Source organism: Caretta caretta, chromosome 4, assembly GCF_965140235.1.
Source record: "Caretta caretta isolate rCarCar2 chromosome 4, rCarCar1.hap1, whole genome shotgun sequence".
In the NCBI taxonomy this organism is placed as follows: Eukaryota; Metazoa; Chordata; order Testudines; family Cheloniidae; genus Caretta; species Caretta caretta.
The window spans coordinates 107,448,723-107,468,114 of record NC_134209.1 but is presented as its reverse complement, the minus strand read 5'-3'; the positions used below and the strand labels follow the sequence as shown (position 1 = coordinate 107,468,114).

Genomic DNA, 19,392 nt, shown 5'->3' with positions numbered 1-19,392 from the left:
AGACCAGCCCTTAGGCTCCTAAGTCACCTAGGCACTTTTGAAAAATTTACCCTGAGGCTGTTTGAATTGTTTGGAGCAGAAGCACCTCTCTGTATCTCAATGTTTTCTTTTCTCCATCTGAGCAAACTGATATTTGCAACTTTCCGGAAACAAATTTGAAAAAATGTCTCCAGTAGGTATGAATTATGCCAAAATTTTACGGCCTGGTTTGCATTTAGGCCTCTTTACTCTTCTCCAGTAGCATAAGGGAGCTTTAAAGTGGGCATCAATTACATTTTGTCAGCTCAGTATAAAAGATCCTTCGTGAAAGTGAAAATCAGGCCCTTAGAATAAATATTTTCTCACAGAATCTCAGAGAAATAAACGAGTCATTATGCTACTTGTAACAGGAGAAAGAGATAGAAAATATCTTTAGGCTTGTCTGCACAGTAAATTTTACCAGCATAATTATACCACTAGAACTATATGAATATAGCTCCCATGCGTACACTCTTATTCTGGAATAAAAATGCCGTTTTTTCTGTTTAGATTATGTTGCTTTGGACATGGTATAAACTAAAATGAAAAAAGCCACTCTTATTTCAGAATAAGTTTCCACACAGGAAGTTATACCAGTATAACTACAGCAATACAATTATACCAGTAAAATTCTGCCAGTACATTTCCCCATGTAGACCAAGCCCTAACTGGCCTAGGAGAGCGGTCGGCAAACTTCTAGGCTGTTCTATCAAGTCTCAGTTTTCATTGAAAATAAAAGGCTCTAGCATGTTATAGTTGTGAAGAAAACTTTCACAATGTAACCCCTAAGGACTTGTCTACACTTAAAACAGGCTGCGTTGCTGCAGCGCTTCAGTGAAGACATTACTCATGCAAACAGGAGGGGTGCTCCCAGCGGGGTAGAAAATCCCCTTCACCGAGAGGTAGTCATAGAATCATAGAATCATAGAATATAAGGGTTGGAAGGGACCCCAGAAGGTCATCTAGTCCAACCCCCTGCTCAAAGCAGGACCAATTCCCAGTTAAATCATCCCAGCCAGGGCTTTGTCAAGCCTGACCTTAAAAACCTCTAAGGAAGGAGATTCTACCACCTCCCTAGGTAACGCATTCCAGTGTTTCACCACCCTCATAGTGAAAAAGTTTTTCCTAATATCCAATCTAAACCTCCCCCACTGTAACTTGAGACCATTACTCCTCGTTCTGTCATCTGATACCATTGAGAACAGTCTAGAGCCATCCTCTTTGGAACCCCCTTTCAGGTAGTTGAAAACAGCTATCAAATCCCCCCTCATTCTTCTCTTCTGCAGGCTAAACAATCCCAGCTCCCTCAGCCTCTCCTCATAACTCATATGTTCCAGACCCCTAATCATTTTTGTTGCCCTTCGCTGGACTCTCTCCAATTTATCCACATCCTTCTTGAAGTGTGGGGCCCAAAACTGGACACAGTACTCCAGATGAGGCCTCACCAATGTCGAATAGAGGGGAACGATCACGTCCCTCGATCTGCTCGCTATGCCCCTACTTATACATCCCAAAATGCCATTGGCCTTCTTGGCAACAAGGGCACACTGCTGACTCATATCCAGCTTCTCGTCCACTGTCACCCCTAGGTCCTTTTCCGCAGAACTGCTGCCTAGCCATTCGGTCCCTAGTCTGTAGCTGTGCATTGGGTTCTTCCGTCCTAAGTGCAGGACCCTGCACTTATCCTTATTGAACCTCATCAGATTTCTTTTGGCCCAATCCTCCAATTTGTCTAGGTCCTTCTGTATCCTATCCCTCCCCTCCAGCGTATCTACCACTCCTCCCAGTTTAGTATCATCCGCAAATTTGCTGAGAGTGCAATCCACACCATCCTCCAGATCATTTATGAAGATATTGAACAAAACCGGCCCCAGGACCGACCCTTGGGGCACTCCACTTGATACCGGCTGCCAACTAGACATGGAGCCATTGATCACTACCCGTTGAGCCCGACAATCTAGCCAGCTTTCTACCCACCTTGTAGTGCATTCATCCAGCCCATACTTCCTTAACTTGCTGACAAGAATACTGTGGGAGACCGTGTCAAAAGCTTTGCTAAAGTCAAGAAACAATACATCCACTGCTAGGATGTAGTAGCTAGGTTGACGGGAGAATTCTCCCAACACCGTAGGTCGGTTTAACCGCATCGCTCAGAGGTATGGATTTTTAACACCCCGAGCAACATAGTTATATCGATCTAATTTCTAACCCAAACCCTGGTCTACACTACAAACTTATGTCAGTATAACTACATCATTCAGGGGAAAACTGACATCCCTAAGTGACTCAGTTATACCGAGCTAACTCTTGGTGTAGACACTGCTATATCAACGAGAGGGCTTCTCCCGTTGACCTAGCTACCATCTCTCGGGGAGGTGGAGTACCTACGCTGATGGTAGAAGCTCACCCGTCAGCATAAATAGGGTCTTCACTAAGCACTACAGCAGCACAGCTGCACCGGGGCAGCCCTGTCAGTGTAGACAAGCCCTAAGTGTAACTTATACAGCACATTCTGCTTGAGTTTGCAGAGCTTGAAACGTTGGGTAGGGTATAGGAAGGGGAATGCACTGGAGACATGGATTTACCATAACTGATGCTTGGAAGTGAAGCTGGTTCTTGTGGGGTAGGAGCTGTGGGGACAAACACCAGCAACCCATAAAAAGCAGAACAAGGAGAAGGAGCATGGGGGCAAACAGAAGCACAAGGGGAAGTGGGGCAAATAACAGCACATGCAGGGATTTCCCTACACCTCCCCTAACTCCCCCATTGCCCCCCTCCAGCGGTCAAACCAACCAAGATGAAGAACATACCAGCATGCCATCTGAAGGTTCAAGTGGTGTATCTACATCCAAATAGCCTGAAGCACAAATACAGCGATCTACTGAAGAAACACTGTCTCCATAGCATAAAGGCAGTTCCCGATGTTTGTCAGTCAAACATTTCCCATTCATTGAAGTTACAAAAGATGGCTACTGGTGCACCTCTTGCAAAAAAGCTTATGAAGAAGGAAAGCTTCCCACTGCTACAACTGGTAAAACTGGAGAGCTTGGTTTGCCAGAACAATCAGCAAAGCCAATACTGACAAACTACGTGAAAAGGCTGCAAAACACCAAACCTCTGGACTACATCAACATGCAGAAAGCCTTGTAAGCCAGTCATTGTCAAAGCCAGTTCTAGTACTTAATGAGGCTGTTAGGAATGCTGGAGACACCACACAGTTTATGAGAACAAATATGGCTGTCACATCGTACTTTCTTTTTAAGGAAGAGATACCAGAAACTATGAACTGGAGACCAATGTTAACTGCATTGTCACTTGTTAACCCTGAAATTGGACACTGGTTCTGAACAAGACTGGCAAATGCTCACTATCTTTCTGCAAGAAACTAAACGGAGTGGTTAGAAGCATGCGGTGCAACAGTGAAAAATTCAGCAGTTGAAAAAGTGACGAACTCTCTCACCATATTCAAAAAATGTGCATACGTGGCTGATGAATGCACCAATGCAAATGGGTGTCAAGTATTATGTCACTGCATACTTTATCTATCTAAGCCAGTAGATGCATTTCTAGATGTTCAGGTTATAGAAACACATTGGTTGCATCTGTGACAACTCATATCTTAGAAGAGTTAAATGCTTGTAAACTGGACCTCAAACAGAAGGCTGTGCAGTTGCGGGAGATGCAAACTTCTCTGGAAGACATGGTACAACATGGAGTACAAGATTTTCTCAGAGAAAAGTGTAACCCCAACCTCTCCTATATACACTGCAAAGCCCATCTTAACTTCAGTATCTGGACAGATACTGGAGCAAATAATTAAAAAATCAATTTGCAAACATCTAGAAGATAACAAAGTGATAAGTAACAATGAGCATGGATTTGTCAAGAACAAAGCATTTCAAACCAACTTAATGGCTTTCTTTGACAGGGTAAGAAGCCTCGTGGATAGAGGGGAAGCAGTAGACATGGTATATCTTTACTTTAGTAAGGCTTTTGATACTGTCTCGCATGACCTTCTCATAAACAAACTTAGGAAATACAACGTAGATAGAGCTACTATAAGGTGGATGCATAACTGGCTGGAAAACCGGATCCCAGAGAGTAGTTATCAGTGGTTCACAATCAAGCTGGAAGTGCACGCGGAATGGGGTCCTGCAGGGATTGGTCCTGAGTCTGGTTCTGTTCAATATTTTGTGACAGGGTCGGGCCAGATGGCTATAGGAGAGTAATGGAAGGCAGATATATTAGCCCCAGGTTAAGTAGGTCCCTTTTCCCTGGGTAAGGTAACAGGGAAGGTTCCAGAACAATCAGGAACCTTCTGGAGACAATTAAAACAGGCTGATTAGAACACCTGCAGCCAATCGAGAAGCTACTAGAATCAATTAAGGCAGACTAATCAGGGCACCTGAGTTTAAAAAAGAGCTCACTTCAGTTTGTGGTGCGCATGTAAGGAGCTGGGAGCAAGAGGCGCTAGGAGCTGAGAGTGAGAACGCATACTCCTGGAGGACTGAGGAGTACAAGCGTTATCAGACACCAGGAGGAAGGTCCTATGGTGAGGATACAGAAGGTGTTGGGAGGACGCCATGGGGAAGTAGCCCAGGGAGTTGTTGCTGTTACACAGCTGTTCCAGGAGGCACTCTAGACAGCTGCATTCCACAGGGCCCTGGGCTGGAACTCGGAGTAGAGGGCGGGTCCGGGTTCCCCCCAAACCTCCCAACTCCTGGTCAGACACAGGAGGAGTTGACCTGGACTGTGGGTTCATGACAATGGCCAAACTGAGGGCTGCTGTGAAGCTCCAAGGCGAGCAAATCCGCCAATAAGTGCAAGACCCACCAAGGTAGAGGAGGAACTTTGTCACAATCTTCATCAATGATTTAGGTAATGGTAGATAGAGAGCACACTTATAATATCTGCAGATGATACCAAGCTGGGAGAGGTTACAAGTGCTTTGGAGCAGTGGTTCTCAACCAGCAAAACAATTTGGAATACAGACTAGACTATGTACTTCTGAATGTGTGTGCATAGGTGCTGGAAGTAGGAGTGCGGCACACCCTCTTGTTTGAAGTGGTTTCCATCATATACAGGGTTTACAGTTTTGTTCAATGGCTTTCAGCAACCCCACTATAAATATTGTTCCAACACCTGTGTGTATGTGTGGTCACTATCCTTGCATGTACTCCTAGAGTCTCTAAATCTGAGACAAGTAGCAGAGGTGACTTTCACTCTCTTAAGCTTGAAACTGTAGCAACCAGAGCCAAACCCATGGTGGTGTAAGATAACATAACTAAATTTATCCTAAATAAAATAAAAGGCTACATATTTTAAATTTAGAAAAAAAAATTGAAAATATTTTTGAAACTAACCCACAAAAAATTGATTATGCAAAAGAGGTAGTTCAGAAGGAGTAGATTTCCTCATGCAGCTTTCTCCCAACAAAAGCAGCACAAGAGACGTCCTGTGCTGACTTTCAGTTCAGCAAGCTCAGTAATAGCGGTGGTAAACAGCGGCAGCAAGCTCATGTGGGAAGCACGAAACATTTTATTTCCTGTAGGTTGATAAAGATGCCTTGCACTGATTTTAATCAAGGTTATTGCCCTTTTAAATTCCAAATGAGTATAGATTAAATTCCAAATGAGTATAGAGTATAGTATAAAATTTAAAACCACTCTTGGAATCCAAACCTTGCCCAAATAAATTGAAATACATTTCAATTCACCTTTACACTAAAATTTAAGAGATGCAGATGTCTGTGTCTATTTGTACTTCAAGAATTTGTATTTTAAGCATATTTGGGTAATTCTACATTTGTTACTATTAGGCTCTAGAGAAGCTATTTGTAATTTAAGATGATTATAAGATTCCTTTTATACAAAACTTTTCACTAGTCTCCTCAAACTATCAATACTATATTTATGAAATAATTCAACGTATCTTGTAAATGGATTAATTATCATCTCTGCATGTACAGAATAAAAAGACTGAAGGTTTCCACATAGCACTAATATTACCACTTGTAGATTTTATTCATTTATAGAAAGGGATATATTTATTTACAAGCAACACAAAAGCCATGAAAATCAAGCTAACGGTTGGACTTTGCCCTTAAAAGTACGTTAAGTAAAAAATCATACAGTTAAAATTCTTCCCTTAGTTACGCCCAGCGTAGATCTGGAGTAACCACATCAACTTCAATGCAGTTATACTCATTTACGCCAACAAGAAGAAGAGAATTTGAACCCATATTTTTAAAAGACATTGTTTTATCTGCTACTAACACCTTAATTTATTAAAACGGAAAGTTTTAGATCTCAAATGCCAGTCACTATTGCTGTTTCTTTATTGTGTGCACTTACCACAGACCAGACAATGAAAATATATTTCTGTGTCAATAGCTGAGTTATGTCTAAAGTAGAGCTGGACACAATTTTTTTTCATGAAAAAATGCATTTTGGGGGCCCAAAATTATTCTGAATAGTTTCAATTTGCAATTTTTTTTGAAAGAGTTGAAATGTTTCATTTCAAATTTTAATTTTAAAATGTTTCATTTTGACTTTATTTGAAATGGCAGTTCAATTTCAAATTTGTCTAATTAAAAGACAAACCAGCAAATCATCTGAGAAACATCCAAAACAGATTAATCGAAATGAAAAACTCAATTTTCGTGTGTGTGTGTGTGTGTGTGTGTGTGTGTGTGTGTGTGTGGTGTTTGTTTCGAGTTGATTGAAAATGTTTTGGTTGATTCAAAATGAACTGAAAAAAAACAAAACAAAAAATCATAATATGGAACTGACTCAAAATGTTTCTGTCTATTCAAAATGTTTTTGAGATTGGATGCCAAAACTTTAAAAAAATTAATTTTGTTTTGAATCAAAACAGATTCCTCCCCCCATTTGGCCCTCAAAATTGGAAAAAAAAAATTCACTCAGCTCTGTTTATTACCTTGATAGCTAAGCTCCAAAAAATCACACATACAAGTTTTTGGCATAACTGGAAAGAGAAGATAGATCTCCTGGCTCACAATTCTGTGCTTTCATAACAAGACTATCTTTCCCCAAAAGGTGTGGATGAAGGAAAGGGGAAATTGGGATCCATGCAAAGAGAGATGGGTATATCAGGACCTGTAGAGCTTGTCATTGTCTTCTTTAAAACCTTGGATGGAACCACCAATTTTTTTAAAAAAGGAAGGGCATAGCAGCCGTCTAGCTAGAACCAGTCTAACAGTCTAGCTAGAAAGACTGTTCTGAAATTTTAGCTCTGATAATGTTTGCAAAATGTCAAAGTAATCATTTTTCATCAAACACTGTTTCCTAAAAAGAGAGATTCTGACTGCCTCCCAAACCACTAACAAGCTTGAAAAATGGTCAGAGATTGTTTTCCCTTAGGTCAAATGATTCAGCAACAAGAAAAACAGCACCATCCTATAAAAGTGATCTGTCAGGTCTCTGTGTTACACAAACTTCACTTTTCATATCTCAAAGCATTAGAGAATCACCTTTGAAAGTACTGTGTTTCAAACAGCAGCCTTGCTAGGCTGCCAGCAATTAATCTTTGCTTGTGGACAGTTCAGTTCAGGCACTGGGAAGAGTGCCTAGGCAGAGGTGGGCAAACTACAGCCCACGGGCCACATCCGACCTGCAGGACCTTCCTACCCAGCCTGTGAGCTCCCGGCCGGGGAGGCTAGCCCCCCGGCCCCTCCCCCGCAGCCTCAGCTCGCCACGCTGCCACTGCTCTGGGCGGCGGGGCTACGAGCTCCTGCCGGGCAGCGCGGCTGGGAGAGCTGCCAGGTGTAGTGTATTAAATTGCTCCCCGTAGGAATGTGCTACTTACAGAGTACCAGGACTGGCAGCTGTAAGTGGTACACCATAAGTAGCACATTCCTACGGGGAGCAATTTAATACGCTATACCCAGGTAGGGAAGGCTGAGCCTCCCCAAACAGCCTGGCCCCCGCCCCTTATCCACCCTCTCCCACTTCCCGCCCCGAGTGCCCCCCTCAGAATCCCTAACCCATCCAACCCCCCCTGCTCCTTGTCCCCTGACTGCCCCCTCCTGGGGCACTGCCCACCCCCCCCCATGGGACCCCACCCCCATCCAATCCCCCCCTGGTTCCTGTCCTCTGACTGTCCTGACCCTTATCCACACCCCCGACCAGTGACAGGCCTCCCACGCCTATCCAACTGCCCCCTGCTCCCTGACCCGACTGCCCCCTGGAACCCCCTACCCCTTATCCAACCCCCCAGCTTCCCACCCCCTTACCTGCCACTCAGAGCACCAGGACTGGCAGCTGTAAGTAGTAAACTGTAGGTAGCACATTCCTATGGGGAGCAATTTAATACACTACACCAGCCCTCCATACAGTTTCGGAACCCCGATGTGGCCCTCAGCCCTTGCCCACCCCTGGCCTAGGGGCTAGAGTGAAGGAGTTGGGGATTAGAAGGATTTCTGCTTGAGGTGAGAGATTGGAATCAGACACGCGATCTACTCAGACCAAACTCCTATGGCCCAGAGAAGAGCTGCATAGGAGGTTTGTCATACTGCCATTCCTCTCTAGCCCTGCTTTTAGAGTCAGCTGGAGGCTGGAAAACATGGAAGGAAAGGAATGCTATTCAAGAGGAGCACGAGGGAAACAGCAACCAGAGGGAAACTGTGCTTCAATCTCCTATGTCTTGTGAGAGTGGAAGCACAACTCCTCTCTCATTATCATGACTCAATTAAGAAAGCCCACTCCACGCACATCATGATTCTCCAAATTCGTCCCCTGCAACTCATCACCATTCTGTTCAGTTCCATTCCTCCCTGCCATCCCCACATCCCAATTCAACCCCATGGCCACCACTTGGTGGTTCAACTCCCTTCTCCACCCACATCTGTGCTCACTCCCTCAAACCCCACATACGTGATAACCCTACTTCTCACAACCCCAGCACCCTCACAGCCCCAGTTTCCTCAAGGCTTCCCTCATAACCCTGATCCTCTCACCCTATACCACTGTGCACAGGCTAACTCCCTTCTCACGTCACACAGCTTGCCACGCAGTACGCAATGTCCCACACCATGCCTCCTCAGAGCCCCACTGTGACAGATCAGTATGTGTCTGCATGTCTATATCAATCTGCAACAACATTCTGATGCTTCAATGTTATTTTTGACTGGAAACTGTGCTGTGGCTTCCATCCTGAGCTGGGACACTCAGGAGGTGTTCGTAGAAATCCTTACCCCTAGCAGAGGGGCTCACAATGGGAAAGCCATCAAACTCCCTCAACCTCAATGATGCTCCATTCAAATGGGTCCACCCAGAACAATGGGCCGGCTCCAGTCCAGGGGAACTAGTTTTCCCAGTTTAGACCTAGGGGAGGAAAGGAGGAAGGCTGGAGTTGATCAACTGATCACCTGACTGACAGGGCTTTTGAAGCTGCTTGAGGGAGTGACCTGATAAGAGGAGATCAGAACTTTATTTAAGGGTCAGTCCTTCTTGAGTCTGGGCTGTCTCACCAGCCAGCCATTGGCTAACAGGAGAGCTGAACAGGAAGAGTAGAGTGTAAAAAGGTCCTGGGATCTTGAAGGACATTAACCCAAACGGCTCTCGGAGTGATGATTGAAGGAGGTAGTTTTACGTACTGGTGTTTATTTTTTCTAGTTCTGTAACTCTTGTACTTTGCCTATGAGTAACTTGTGTATGCTTTAGCGATTCCTTTGCAAAGTCTGTGCTCTCTTGTTTTAACCGTCACAAGGTCCTTGAAAGGTTAAACAGTAAACACAAGCACCCATGAGTGTGGAGCTCTGGGAATGAAATTCTTGAACTACTGTGGAGATGAGGGTCAACAGTGGCCTTGGGCCTATGGCAGCTGAACTATGGGTTCTACTTCCCAAGAAAGGATATTAGACAGGTGGTCTGTACCCTAGGAGTGTGCCTGAAAAGCAAAACATAGAGGCTGGGTCTGGATGCTGCTCAGACTCAGTAGGCTTTAAAGCCCCTGGGATTCAAAGGCTTGGTCAATATAGCAGTCTGGTGCCCAGCCACAAGGGGGAGCTCAGCCAGGGTGTAACATTCCTCCGCATCCCCTTCAACTTCAGGTATCATCTCTGTATTACCTTCAAAACTAGATACTATTTTTCTGAAGAGTTTGTGTCATCTCTAATAGGCTATTTTAACAGATGTGTTTACAAAGACGGGACAGCTACCCTTCCTGAAATAATAAATGTAACTGATCTCTGGCCTGGATTTAACCTCTAGAAGCCTGGGGCCAAACTAAACTAAATCAATCTCCAAAACTAGAATCTCAGGCGATGATAGCAGGTGTACCAGGAGATGCAACAGTTAAAGTACCACCTGAATGGCTAATGAAATATTTCATCTCAATGTTTCAAAGCGAAACTATTATAAACGAAATAGTCTGCAAAGGCTCTGTACAGTAAAGAAAAAGTTATACTGTTTTACCTTGGTGGCCTGAGGAATCAACAGATATGCATGGGAACTGACAGCAGTCATCTGAAGTTAGGGACTGTCACACAAGAGATATCACACTACCTCCTGGGAAGATAATTTCATGTACAATGTAATATAACAAGCCTGCAGGCTGAGAGATTAGCATTACCCAGACTGTTCAAGCTATTTATCAGTCTTCCAATCACATTAAAGGTGCGGGTGACAAACTTTAAAGAGTCTTTAAACTTTTTACTGAAAAGATTCCTTAATGAGAGATAAATTAATGGACGTCAGCTAAAATAAGCTAGATACCCATGAACTGCTTGTCAGCAGAGAAGACACAGAAGGAAGAAGTAAATATTTAACTCAAACAGAGAAAAAATGAATTAGTAAGACACAAAAAGCTTCATCTAAACTGGAAGACTTTAGCAATAGTACATAGCTTTGAAATGAGCTAAATTTTTTCAGGTTATGCTCCAGCAGTTTATTAATTTGAGGTTTTCTAGCACTTAAACTATGTCTTAGGCCCTAGACAGTGTGAATAAAAGAAAGTTGGAGATCTGGTGCAATAAGCCAAAGTTGAACAAGCCAGCCAGTACGTCATTTTTAAAGGTTCAGAAATTACCTTTGCAGTTTGAACAAATCAACAGAGGTAATGCTGGTTATATAATTTGGGTATATAAATATCAGAAACATAGCATTGATAAGAATGCTTCAGTGCCCATTCTAAAGACTAGTTTGGAATTTACAAACGGTTTCAAAATAATGGGAGACAACTTAGCGCCTTTCAAAAGTGTAATAAAAATATGACAGATAACGAGACCAATCACATACATACATGAGCTGCTTGGACGACAGTGAGCCCCTGGGTACCGCCTGCCCATAGTGCCAGTCAGCACATTACCAGACGCTGTCAGCGGTTTTCAAAGTACACGATCGAAATATTTAACTGTGGGGGAAGAAAAGAACAAAACAAAAGTGAAGATTTAGTACAATGGCTGTATCGTTTTCATTAAAATGCTAAAGACCTCCACAAATTTAGGGTAACTATGTTTATAAATTATGTATAGTCATGTTGTCAGCAGAGATGACAGATTGCAAATTTATCATTAGTGCTCAGTCTCCATTAATAAGCATACATAAATTTTAAGGCAAACATCAATCGCACACGGCACCTTTTCACTGTAGCTTATTTTGATTGATGTCACAGACAGCGTAACCTAAGTTTCACGAGAGTTTTGCACACTTTGTTTAAAACTTGTGGTGCAGTTACGGTTAGTGACAATGATATCTTAATTCTGATAGAGCAATTTCTGAACAATAATAAAACTTTGCATTTAATTTCAAATTAGTTGAATATTTCAATAAAATTATGGAGTCTGTATTGGAATACCGCAGCTCTCTAAAAGATCAGAAAGAAGTTAGTCAAGCAGGAAAAGCAAAGCACAGACAAACGTTCACTTTGGAAAACAGAAATCTTGCCTCCAATACTGCTGAGTCAAATGTTGCTGAAACTGACAAGTATTAATATAAAACCTTTCAGTCTATAAATATCAGGGGTTCTGGAACAATTTGTATAGTGGGGGTGCTGAGAGCCATTGAACCAAACTGTAAACCTTCTATATAATGGAAACCACTTCAAGACAGTGGGTGCAGTAGCACCCCCAGTTCTAGCACCTATGACGAATAAACCTCCCACAATAAATAAGAAGCCCCATTGCTTTGATCCTTAGCTCAAGATTTCCAACTCCTCCTCCATCTGTAGATACTCCTCTGTCTATCTGCATGTTCATCTCCCAAGATATCTGTCAATAACCACCTTCTCACAACTGTATAATTTAAAACCAGGAAAAAAAAAAACCCAACAAAAAAAACCTCTTTTTCCCCCTAAACTGTAGAACAGAATCCTGTTTTCCCCCCCTACTACATCAGGAAAGCTTTTGCTGCTTCAGGCTGAAGCTACATGCACTTACTGATTTCCAAAGGATACCTTAAAAGGCAGCTTCGTTTAATGCATAGGGCACAGGACTAGGGCTGGGGAACCACTTTCACAAATCTCCACACATGTCAGCTCCCTAAGGAAACTTAATATCAATTACTTCCTGAATTAGATGAGCTTCCTTTGCTGAAGGTGCCTATCACAGTTCAGGGCAACTCTATCTCCTCTCTATGGTCCCTTGACAACTTGAGGGCACGTAACTTTAGGCTCCTGACTCCTCAGCAGTCACCTCTTTTGGTTGGAGACTCATGTCTCTCCCTTCCTGAACAGGGTTTTTCCAGACTGCACAGTTCCCTGTCTACATTGTGATATCCCCAGCAAGCCAGACTGCCTAAACAGGCCAGCATCTGCACTTTGTTCTCTCTCCTCAGAGGTTATGAACAGCATAATTGCCTATAGTTTTAAGTTACCCCACAGCTTTTTCTGAACAAGTAAATTTATTCCTGAAGTGACAACATTACAGAGAGAACAAATTAAAACAATAAAAAAAGGACACATACGAATAAGCTTACCAGAGACCACCCCCCAACTCCAGAAGGGATTCTGGTAAGAGCCAGTCCTTCAAACATCACAAAGGGGTTTTTCTGTTGGTTACAAGTTCATAACAGCTTTTGCTCAGAACAAGCACACACACTAGGCAGATCAGCTTTTTTCTTTATATAGCCTTTCCTTTGATCTTCAGATCCTATAAACAGGTGATCAACAGACAACGGCCCCCTTCTCAGAGCATAGCTTCAAAAGGCTGGATTGCATAAGGGGAAGGGAGGGCAGGAGTTCACATTCACCTCCCCCTAGATATTTCCTTGGAAATCTCCTTCACAGGTATTGTCCAAAAACACAGCTGTTGTCTGCCACATAGTGCCTACGGGAGGGGGCAGCGTGCAGAGCCTCCCTGGTCGCCCCTCCGCCTAGGAGCCAGACATGCCAGCCTGTTCCTGGGAGCCACACAGAGCCGGGTAGGAAGCCTGCCAGCCCCATGCCAACTGGACTTTTAGACACCTGGTAACCCTATCTACATGATGGCAAGAAAGAGTAAACTTTACTCTTTTATTTTTATATAATCTACTCCCAAAGAAAATGATCTTTATAACTATTCTTCAGCATGTTCTGCACTATAATGTAGTTTCCTCAACAAAAACCCCCTTTCATGTGCTTCAAAGATTTCTATGGCTTAACTGAACCAGCCGATTAATTCAAAAATTGATTTGCAATACAAGTCTTGAATTTCCCCCCATTACATCCGTAGACTTTATAAATGTTAGAAATAAAATCTCAGAGAGAGAGAGCGAGATTTAAAAACTACACAGACGTCACACAGCAGCCCATTGTATCAACTGTCAGAAGCAGCATAAGAGGGATGACAAAAGTAACCCTCTAATGGATGCCACCAGAGATGATGCATTAAAACATGTGGTTTGAAGCCTTTTATAATTTAATTGATGGTTTTGACATAACAGTTTGTGAATGGAAAAAACAGAATTCTTCTTCCTTTCCTAATCCATTAATAATTCTTTCCCCTTCCTCAAAGGCGCAGCGTTCTGGTCTTTGGTAAGAAAAATAGCCCACTCATGAAATGCCCACAGGTGATTATAACTGAATACAAGAGATGGTAATAGTCAACAGCTCTGCAGGGATTATTCTTTTTACTTTATACTTAATAAAGTTATCTCGATACAGATGATTCTCTCCCCACCCCCACCGTCATTATTTACAATTCCTTTCGATGCCTTTAAAAAGAAACTTGCAGGGGCTTTGCGTAACGGATTGAAAATTGCAGAGTTTCTTTAGCTTTTATCAATAGATCCTTGTCCTATTCAGGAAAGCTGTAACTTTCTAAAACAATGCTACCTCCTAAATCATAACAAATATCCCTAAGCATTTTACAGCAGCAATACACTAGAGGTACTATTTTCTTTCCTTCCCCAGTGGCTGAAGCAGCATCACAGAGGCCCTCTGTACCCTGCTGTAATAACAGCTTTTAAAACATGCTTAAACTGTAGCACAGCTGAGCTAAACCAGAATGTAGTTTTCCTAACCACGTGGCCCCAAATGGGTCTAAACAATACTTAATTGGACTACTAACTGGAAAACTAGAGATCACAGCTGTGAACAAATATATACAGTGAACTCAATGGCAACAATAACATGTGTATTAAGAAAGGACATGTATAGAGGATTCATTTGACTGTAATCGGAGATTTCACCAATTTTTATCTTAAAATGAAAACCGCACTGACTTGTTGCAGTACCTCACAGAGCTAAATATATGTATGCTAAATAATAATGTATTAGAGAATGAATTGTCAAAATACAATTTATTCTTCAGTTTCTCCATTCAGTAACTGAGATTTTTGCACTTGGAGTTACCATCTTAATGATACTGCACTGTGCTTTCCAGCAGGGATATGCCTAGACTAGGATAAATGCTCTTTTATATATTAACTACCAGGTTTTAAAACTTCAGTATAAACAGGGGAAGTTGATTTTTACCATGTTAGCTGGTCAAGGTGACCACTAGAGGTTTACCTCAACCAGTGTAGCTTGAAATACAATTTGCCCTGTCTACATTAGGGTGCTAAAACATGTTAGTTAAAACATGATCGCTAACATGTTTAAAAAACAAAACACCTGTCCTAGTCTACACACCCATTAGGCTGATCAACACAGATTTGGACGGAAAACCTCCAATTGTCAAATGAGCCCAAGCAATTGTGTATGTACTGTTTTGCATGTACACATCTTAGGTGCACACGTGTGTCTGAGGTAGGCACAGGAGCCCCAAGAAGCACGCAGACTCAGTGGGACCTGCAAATCAAAGTCAGGCATTCACAATGTTACCAGTTCTAGGGCAGCAGTCTCCTGTTTTTTAATGGATTCTTGTTTATTATGCTTCAAACACTATTATAAAAAGCCTATGTAGCAATCTCCTGTTTTTTAATGGATTCTTGTTTTTAATGGATTCAAACACTATTATAAAAAGCCTACGCAGGAGAGCAGAGTTGCAGCAGAAGCGGTGGTTCGATGATGACGGTTAGCAGTCCTACTGCACCATCTGCTGAAAGCAGTACGGCATCCACACGGAAAAAAGGCGCAAAACGATTGTCTGCCATTGCTTTCACAGAGGGAGGGGAGACTGACAACATGTACCCAAAACCACCCACGACAATGTTTTTCTCCCATCAGGCATTGGGAGCTCAACCCAGTATTCCAGTGGGCAGCGGAGACTGCGGGAACTGTGGAATAGCTACCCACAGTGTAACGCTCCGTAAGTCAATGCTAGCCACGGTACTGTGGACGCACTCCGCCGACTTAATGCGCTTAGTGGGGACACACACGATCGACTGTATAAAATCGCTTCCTAAAAAAATCGACTTCTATAAATTCGACCTAATTTCATAGTGTAGACATACGCTTATACTTCTCTGTAAACAGATATAATTGTTAGAGTATCCTTTATTACAGCTCTTCTTTAAGGAGTGTGCTGCTTTTGTTCTGGATGCCGAAATAATTATTTTCTCACCTTTCATGATGACCTTATCTTGGCTCTCTGGAAAGTGAGTAAATATTTTCAGGGAATGATGTTGATAGTAGTCATGCAACATAAGCAAGTACAGCAGACAACCGAAACATACATAATGCATATCATTTTATCCTGGCTATGGAGGTGAGCGCCTGAAGGCAGTATGCACTTCACCTGAGTGCCAGTGTGTTACTAACAGCCTCAGTGACCAAGCAATCCACCACCAGTCATCACAGATAATGAGGATATAAATCAGCTTGACAGGAATTCTTCCCCCTCAGACACATTTAAGTTGGTGCTATCATTGCTACTTCAAATCTTGTCCTCTTCATAAGCAGTTTCCTTTACATGCTCCCAGCTTATCATTGCAGCTTTCTTATTTCTTCATTCCTCATTACATTTTTCATGGCAGCTGCAAGAGCATTTAATTCCACTTCCACGGCCTCACAACGTTTGATGTGCTTGAGAAAAACTTATCCAAGCTTTTCTTTCCATGTTTAATTTGTGGGCCTAATACCAGATGCTTAGAGCCAGATTTACCACTGGTGTAAGCACTAGCTAATCCAGTGACGTCAGTGGAGCGTGCAAGCAGTTAATTTGATCTTTAATAGCTACCACAGACATTGACATTATTTTATGTCATATTAATATAATAATCAGAATACTGTGTCTAGAAGACAATTTTGCTCTTTGTTTAGTAATGCATCTCCTAAGACTTTCAGATAACACAGTGAATGAAGCAAAAGAGCCTTGAAGTCTTTACATCATAATTTGAGGACTTCAGTAACTGAGTCAGAGGTTAGGGGTCTATTGCAGGAGTGGGTGGGTGAAGTTCTTTGGCCTGCAATGTGCAGGTCAGACTATCTGCTTCCCAAGATCCATAAACCTGGAAACCCTGGCCACCCCATCATCTCAGGCATCGGCACTCTTATAACAGGATTATCTGGCTATTTGGACTCTCTCCTCAGACCCTATGCTACCAGCACTCCTAGTTATCTTTAAGACACAACTGACTTTCTGAGGAAACTCCAATGCATTGGTAATCTTCCTGAAAACACCATCCTGGCCACCATGGATGTAGAAGCTCTTTATACCAATATTCCAAATGAGGATGGACTACAAGCTGTCAAGAACAGTATCCCTGATGAGGCCATGACACACTTGGTGGCTGAGTTTTGTGACTTTGTCCTCACCCACAACCATTTCACATTTGGGGGCAACTTATATCTTCAAGTCAGTGGCACTGCTATGGTTACTCGCATGGCCCCACAGTATGCCAACATTTTTATGGCTGACTTAGAACAAGGCTTCCTCAGCTCTCGTCCCCTAGCGCACCTCCTCTACTTGCACTACATTGATGACATCTTCATCATACGGACCAACGGGAAGGAGGCTCTTGAAGAATTCCACCTGGATTTCAACCATTTCCATCCCACCATCAACCTCAGCCTGGACCAGTCCACACAAGAGATCCACTTCCTGGACACTACAGTGCAAATAAGTGATGGTCACAAACACCACCCTATACCAGAAACCTACTGACAGCTATACTTACCTACATGCCTCCAGCTTCCATCCAGGACACACACAATCCATTGTCTACAGCCAAGCCCTAAGATACAACCGCATTTGCTCCAATCCCTCAGACAGAAACCAACACCTATAAGATCTTTATCGAGCATTCTTAAAACTACAATACCCACCTGGGGAAATGAGGAAACAGACTGACAGAGCGAGACGGGTACCCAGAAATCACCTACTACGGGACAGGCCCAGTAAGGAAAATAACAGAACACCACTGGCCATCACGTACAGCCCCCAGCTAAAACCTCTCCAACACATTATCAAAGATGTGCAACCTATCCTGGAAAACGATCCCTCACTCTCACAGACCTTAGGAAACAGGCCAGTCCTTGCTTACAGACAGCCCCCCAAACTAAAGCAAATACTCACCAGCAACTACACACCACAGAAACACTAACCCAGGAACCAATCCCTGTAGCAAACCTCGTTGCCTACTCTAGCGACACCATCAGAAGACCCAACCACATCAGCCACACCATCAGAGGCTCATTCACCTGCACGTCTACTAATGTTATATATGCCATCATGTTCCAGCAATGCCCCTCTGCCATGTACATGGGCCAAACTGGATAGTCCCTACGTAAAAGAATAAATGGACACAAATCGGACATCAGGAATGGTAATATACAAAAGCCAGTAGGAGAACACTTCAATTTTCCTGGACATTCTATAACATATTTGAAAGTAGCTTATACTTGAACAAAAAAACTTCAGAAACAGACTTCAAAGAGAAACAGCAGAACTAAAATTCATTTGCAAATTTAACACCATTAATTTGGGCTTGAATAGGGACTGGGAGTGGCTGACTCATTACAAAAACAGCTTTGCCTCTCCTGGAATTGACACCTCCTCATCTATTATTGGAAGTGGACTACATCCACCCTGATCGAATTGGCCCTGTCAGCACTGGTTCTCCACTTGTGAGGTAACTCCCTTCTCTTCATGTGCCAGTATATTTATGTCTGCCTCTGTAATTTTCACTCCATGCATCTGAAGAAGTGGGGTTTTTACCCACGAAAGCTAATGTTCAAATAAATCTGTTAGACTTTAAGGTGTCACCGGACTCCTTGTTGTTTAGAGGATCATGGTGGTCCCTTCTGACCTAAAAGTCTAAGAGTCATTAAGAACCTAGGTACAAAGGATGAAATCTTGACCCTATTCAAGTCAATGGGAGTTTGGCTATTGATTTCAGTAACGGGCCAGGATTTTACCCACATATTCCAAATTCACTGAGAGAAATTAAAAGAGGAATAAAAAGAATTAGTTAGGTGAGATCACTTATAGAAAAGTCTCAGGTCTGGATATGACAAGTAGTCCATTTGTTTTCACTTTGTTTACCAATAGCACCAATCTCCCCAATATTTGATTGAATAGCGATTGCAGAATACACACATTATCGGAAGTTCTTGATGATGTTGCAGTTGATTTGTTCATTCATGAACAGCATAGCTCATGTAGGTAAGTGCAGGGTTCAGAGGGTTAGCCTGAGATGCTGCCTTTGGCAGGAAGCCCCCAACTGAAATACTTGCTAGCACAAGGTCTTGTGATGTCATGAACGTGGGATGGAAGTCTGCACTGTATAAGAAGCACACAATCAACCTGCAGAGCTCATTGTCAGGGGATTTGTGAAGGTCAAAAGTGAAAGTGGGTTCAAACAAAAATTAGATAAGTTCATGGAGGATAGGTCCATCAATGGCTATTAGCCATGATGGTCAGTGATGCAACTCCATGCTCTGGAAGTCCCTGAACCTCTGACTGTCAAAAGCTGGAACTAGACAACAGGGGACAGATCACTTGATAAAAGTGCCCTGTTCTGTTCATTTCCTCTGAAGCATCTGGCACTGGCC

The 19,392-nt window shown here is 42.7% G+C and overlaps 1 protein-coding gene across 8 annotated transcripts in view; it reads right to left on the bottom strand.

The window, feature by feature from the left end:
• Positions 1 to 19,392, bottom strand: part of APBB2 (amyloid beta precursor protein binding family B member 2) — a 328,999-nt gene that overhangs the window by 193,894 nt on the left and 115,713 nt on the right. For 6 of the 8 annotated variants that reach the window (XM_048848487.2, XM_048848489.2, XM_048848488.2 and 3 more), the window contains one exon: positions 11,281 to 11,391. In XM_048848487.2, coding sequence (XP_048704444.2) covers positions 11,281 to 11,326 — 46 coding nt within the window. In that variant the 5' untranslated portion in view covers positions 11,327 to 11,391. Of the gene's footprint in view, positions 1 to 11,276; positions 11,393 to 19,392 lie in introns of those variants that run through there. The other 2 variants (XM_075127955.1, XM_048848492.2) reach the window with 2 other exon arrangements.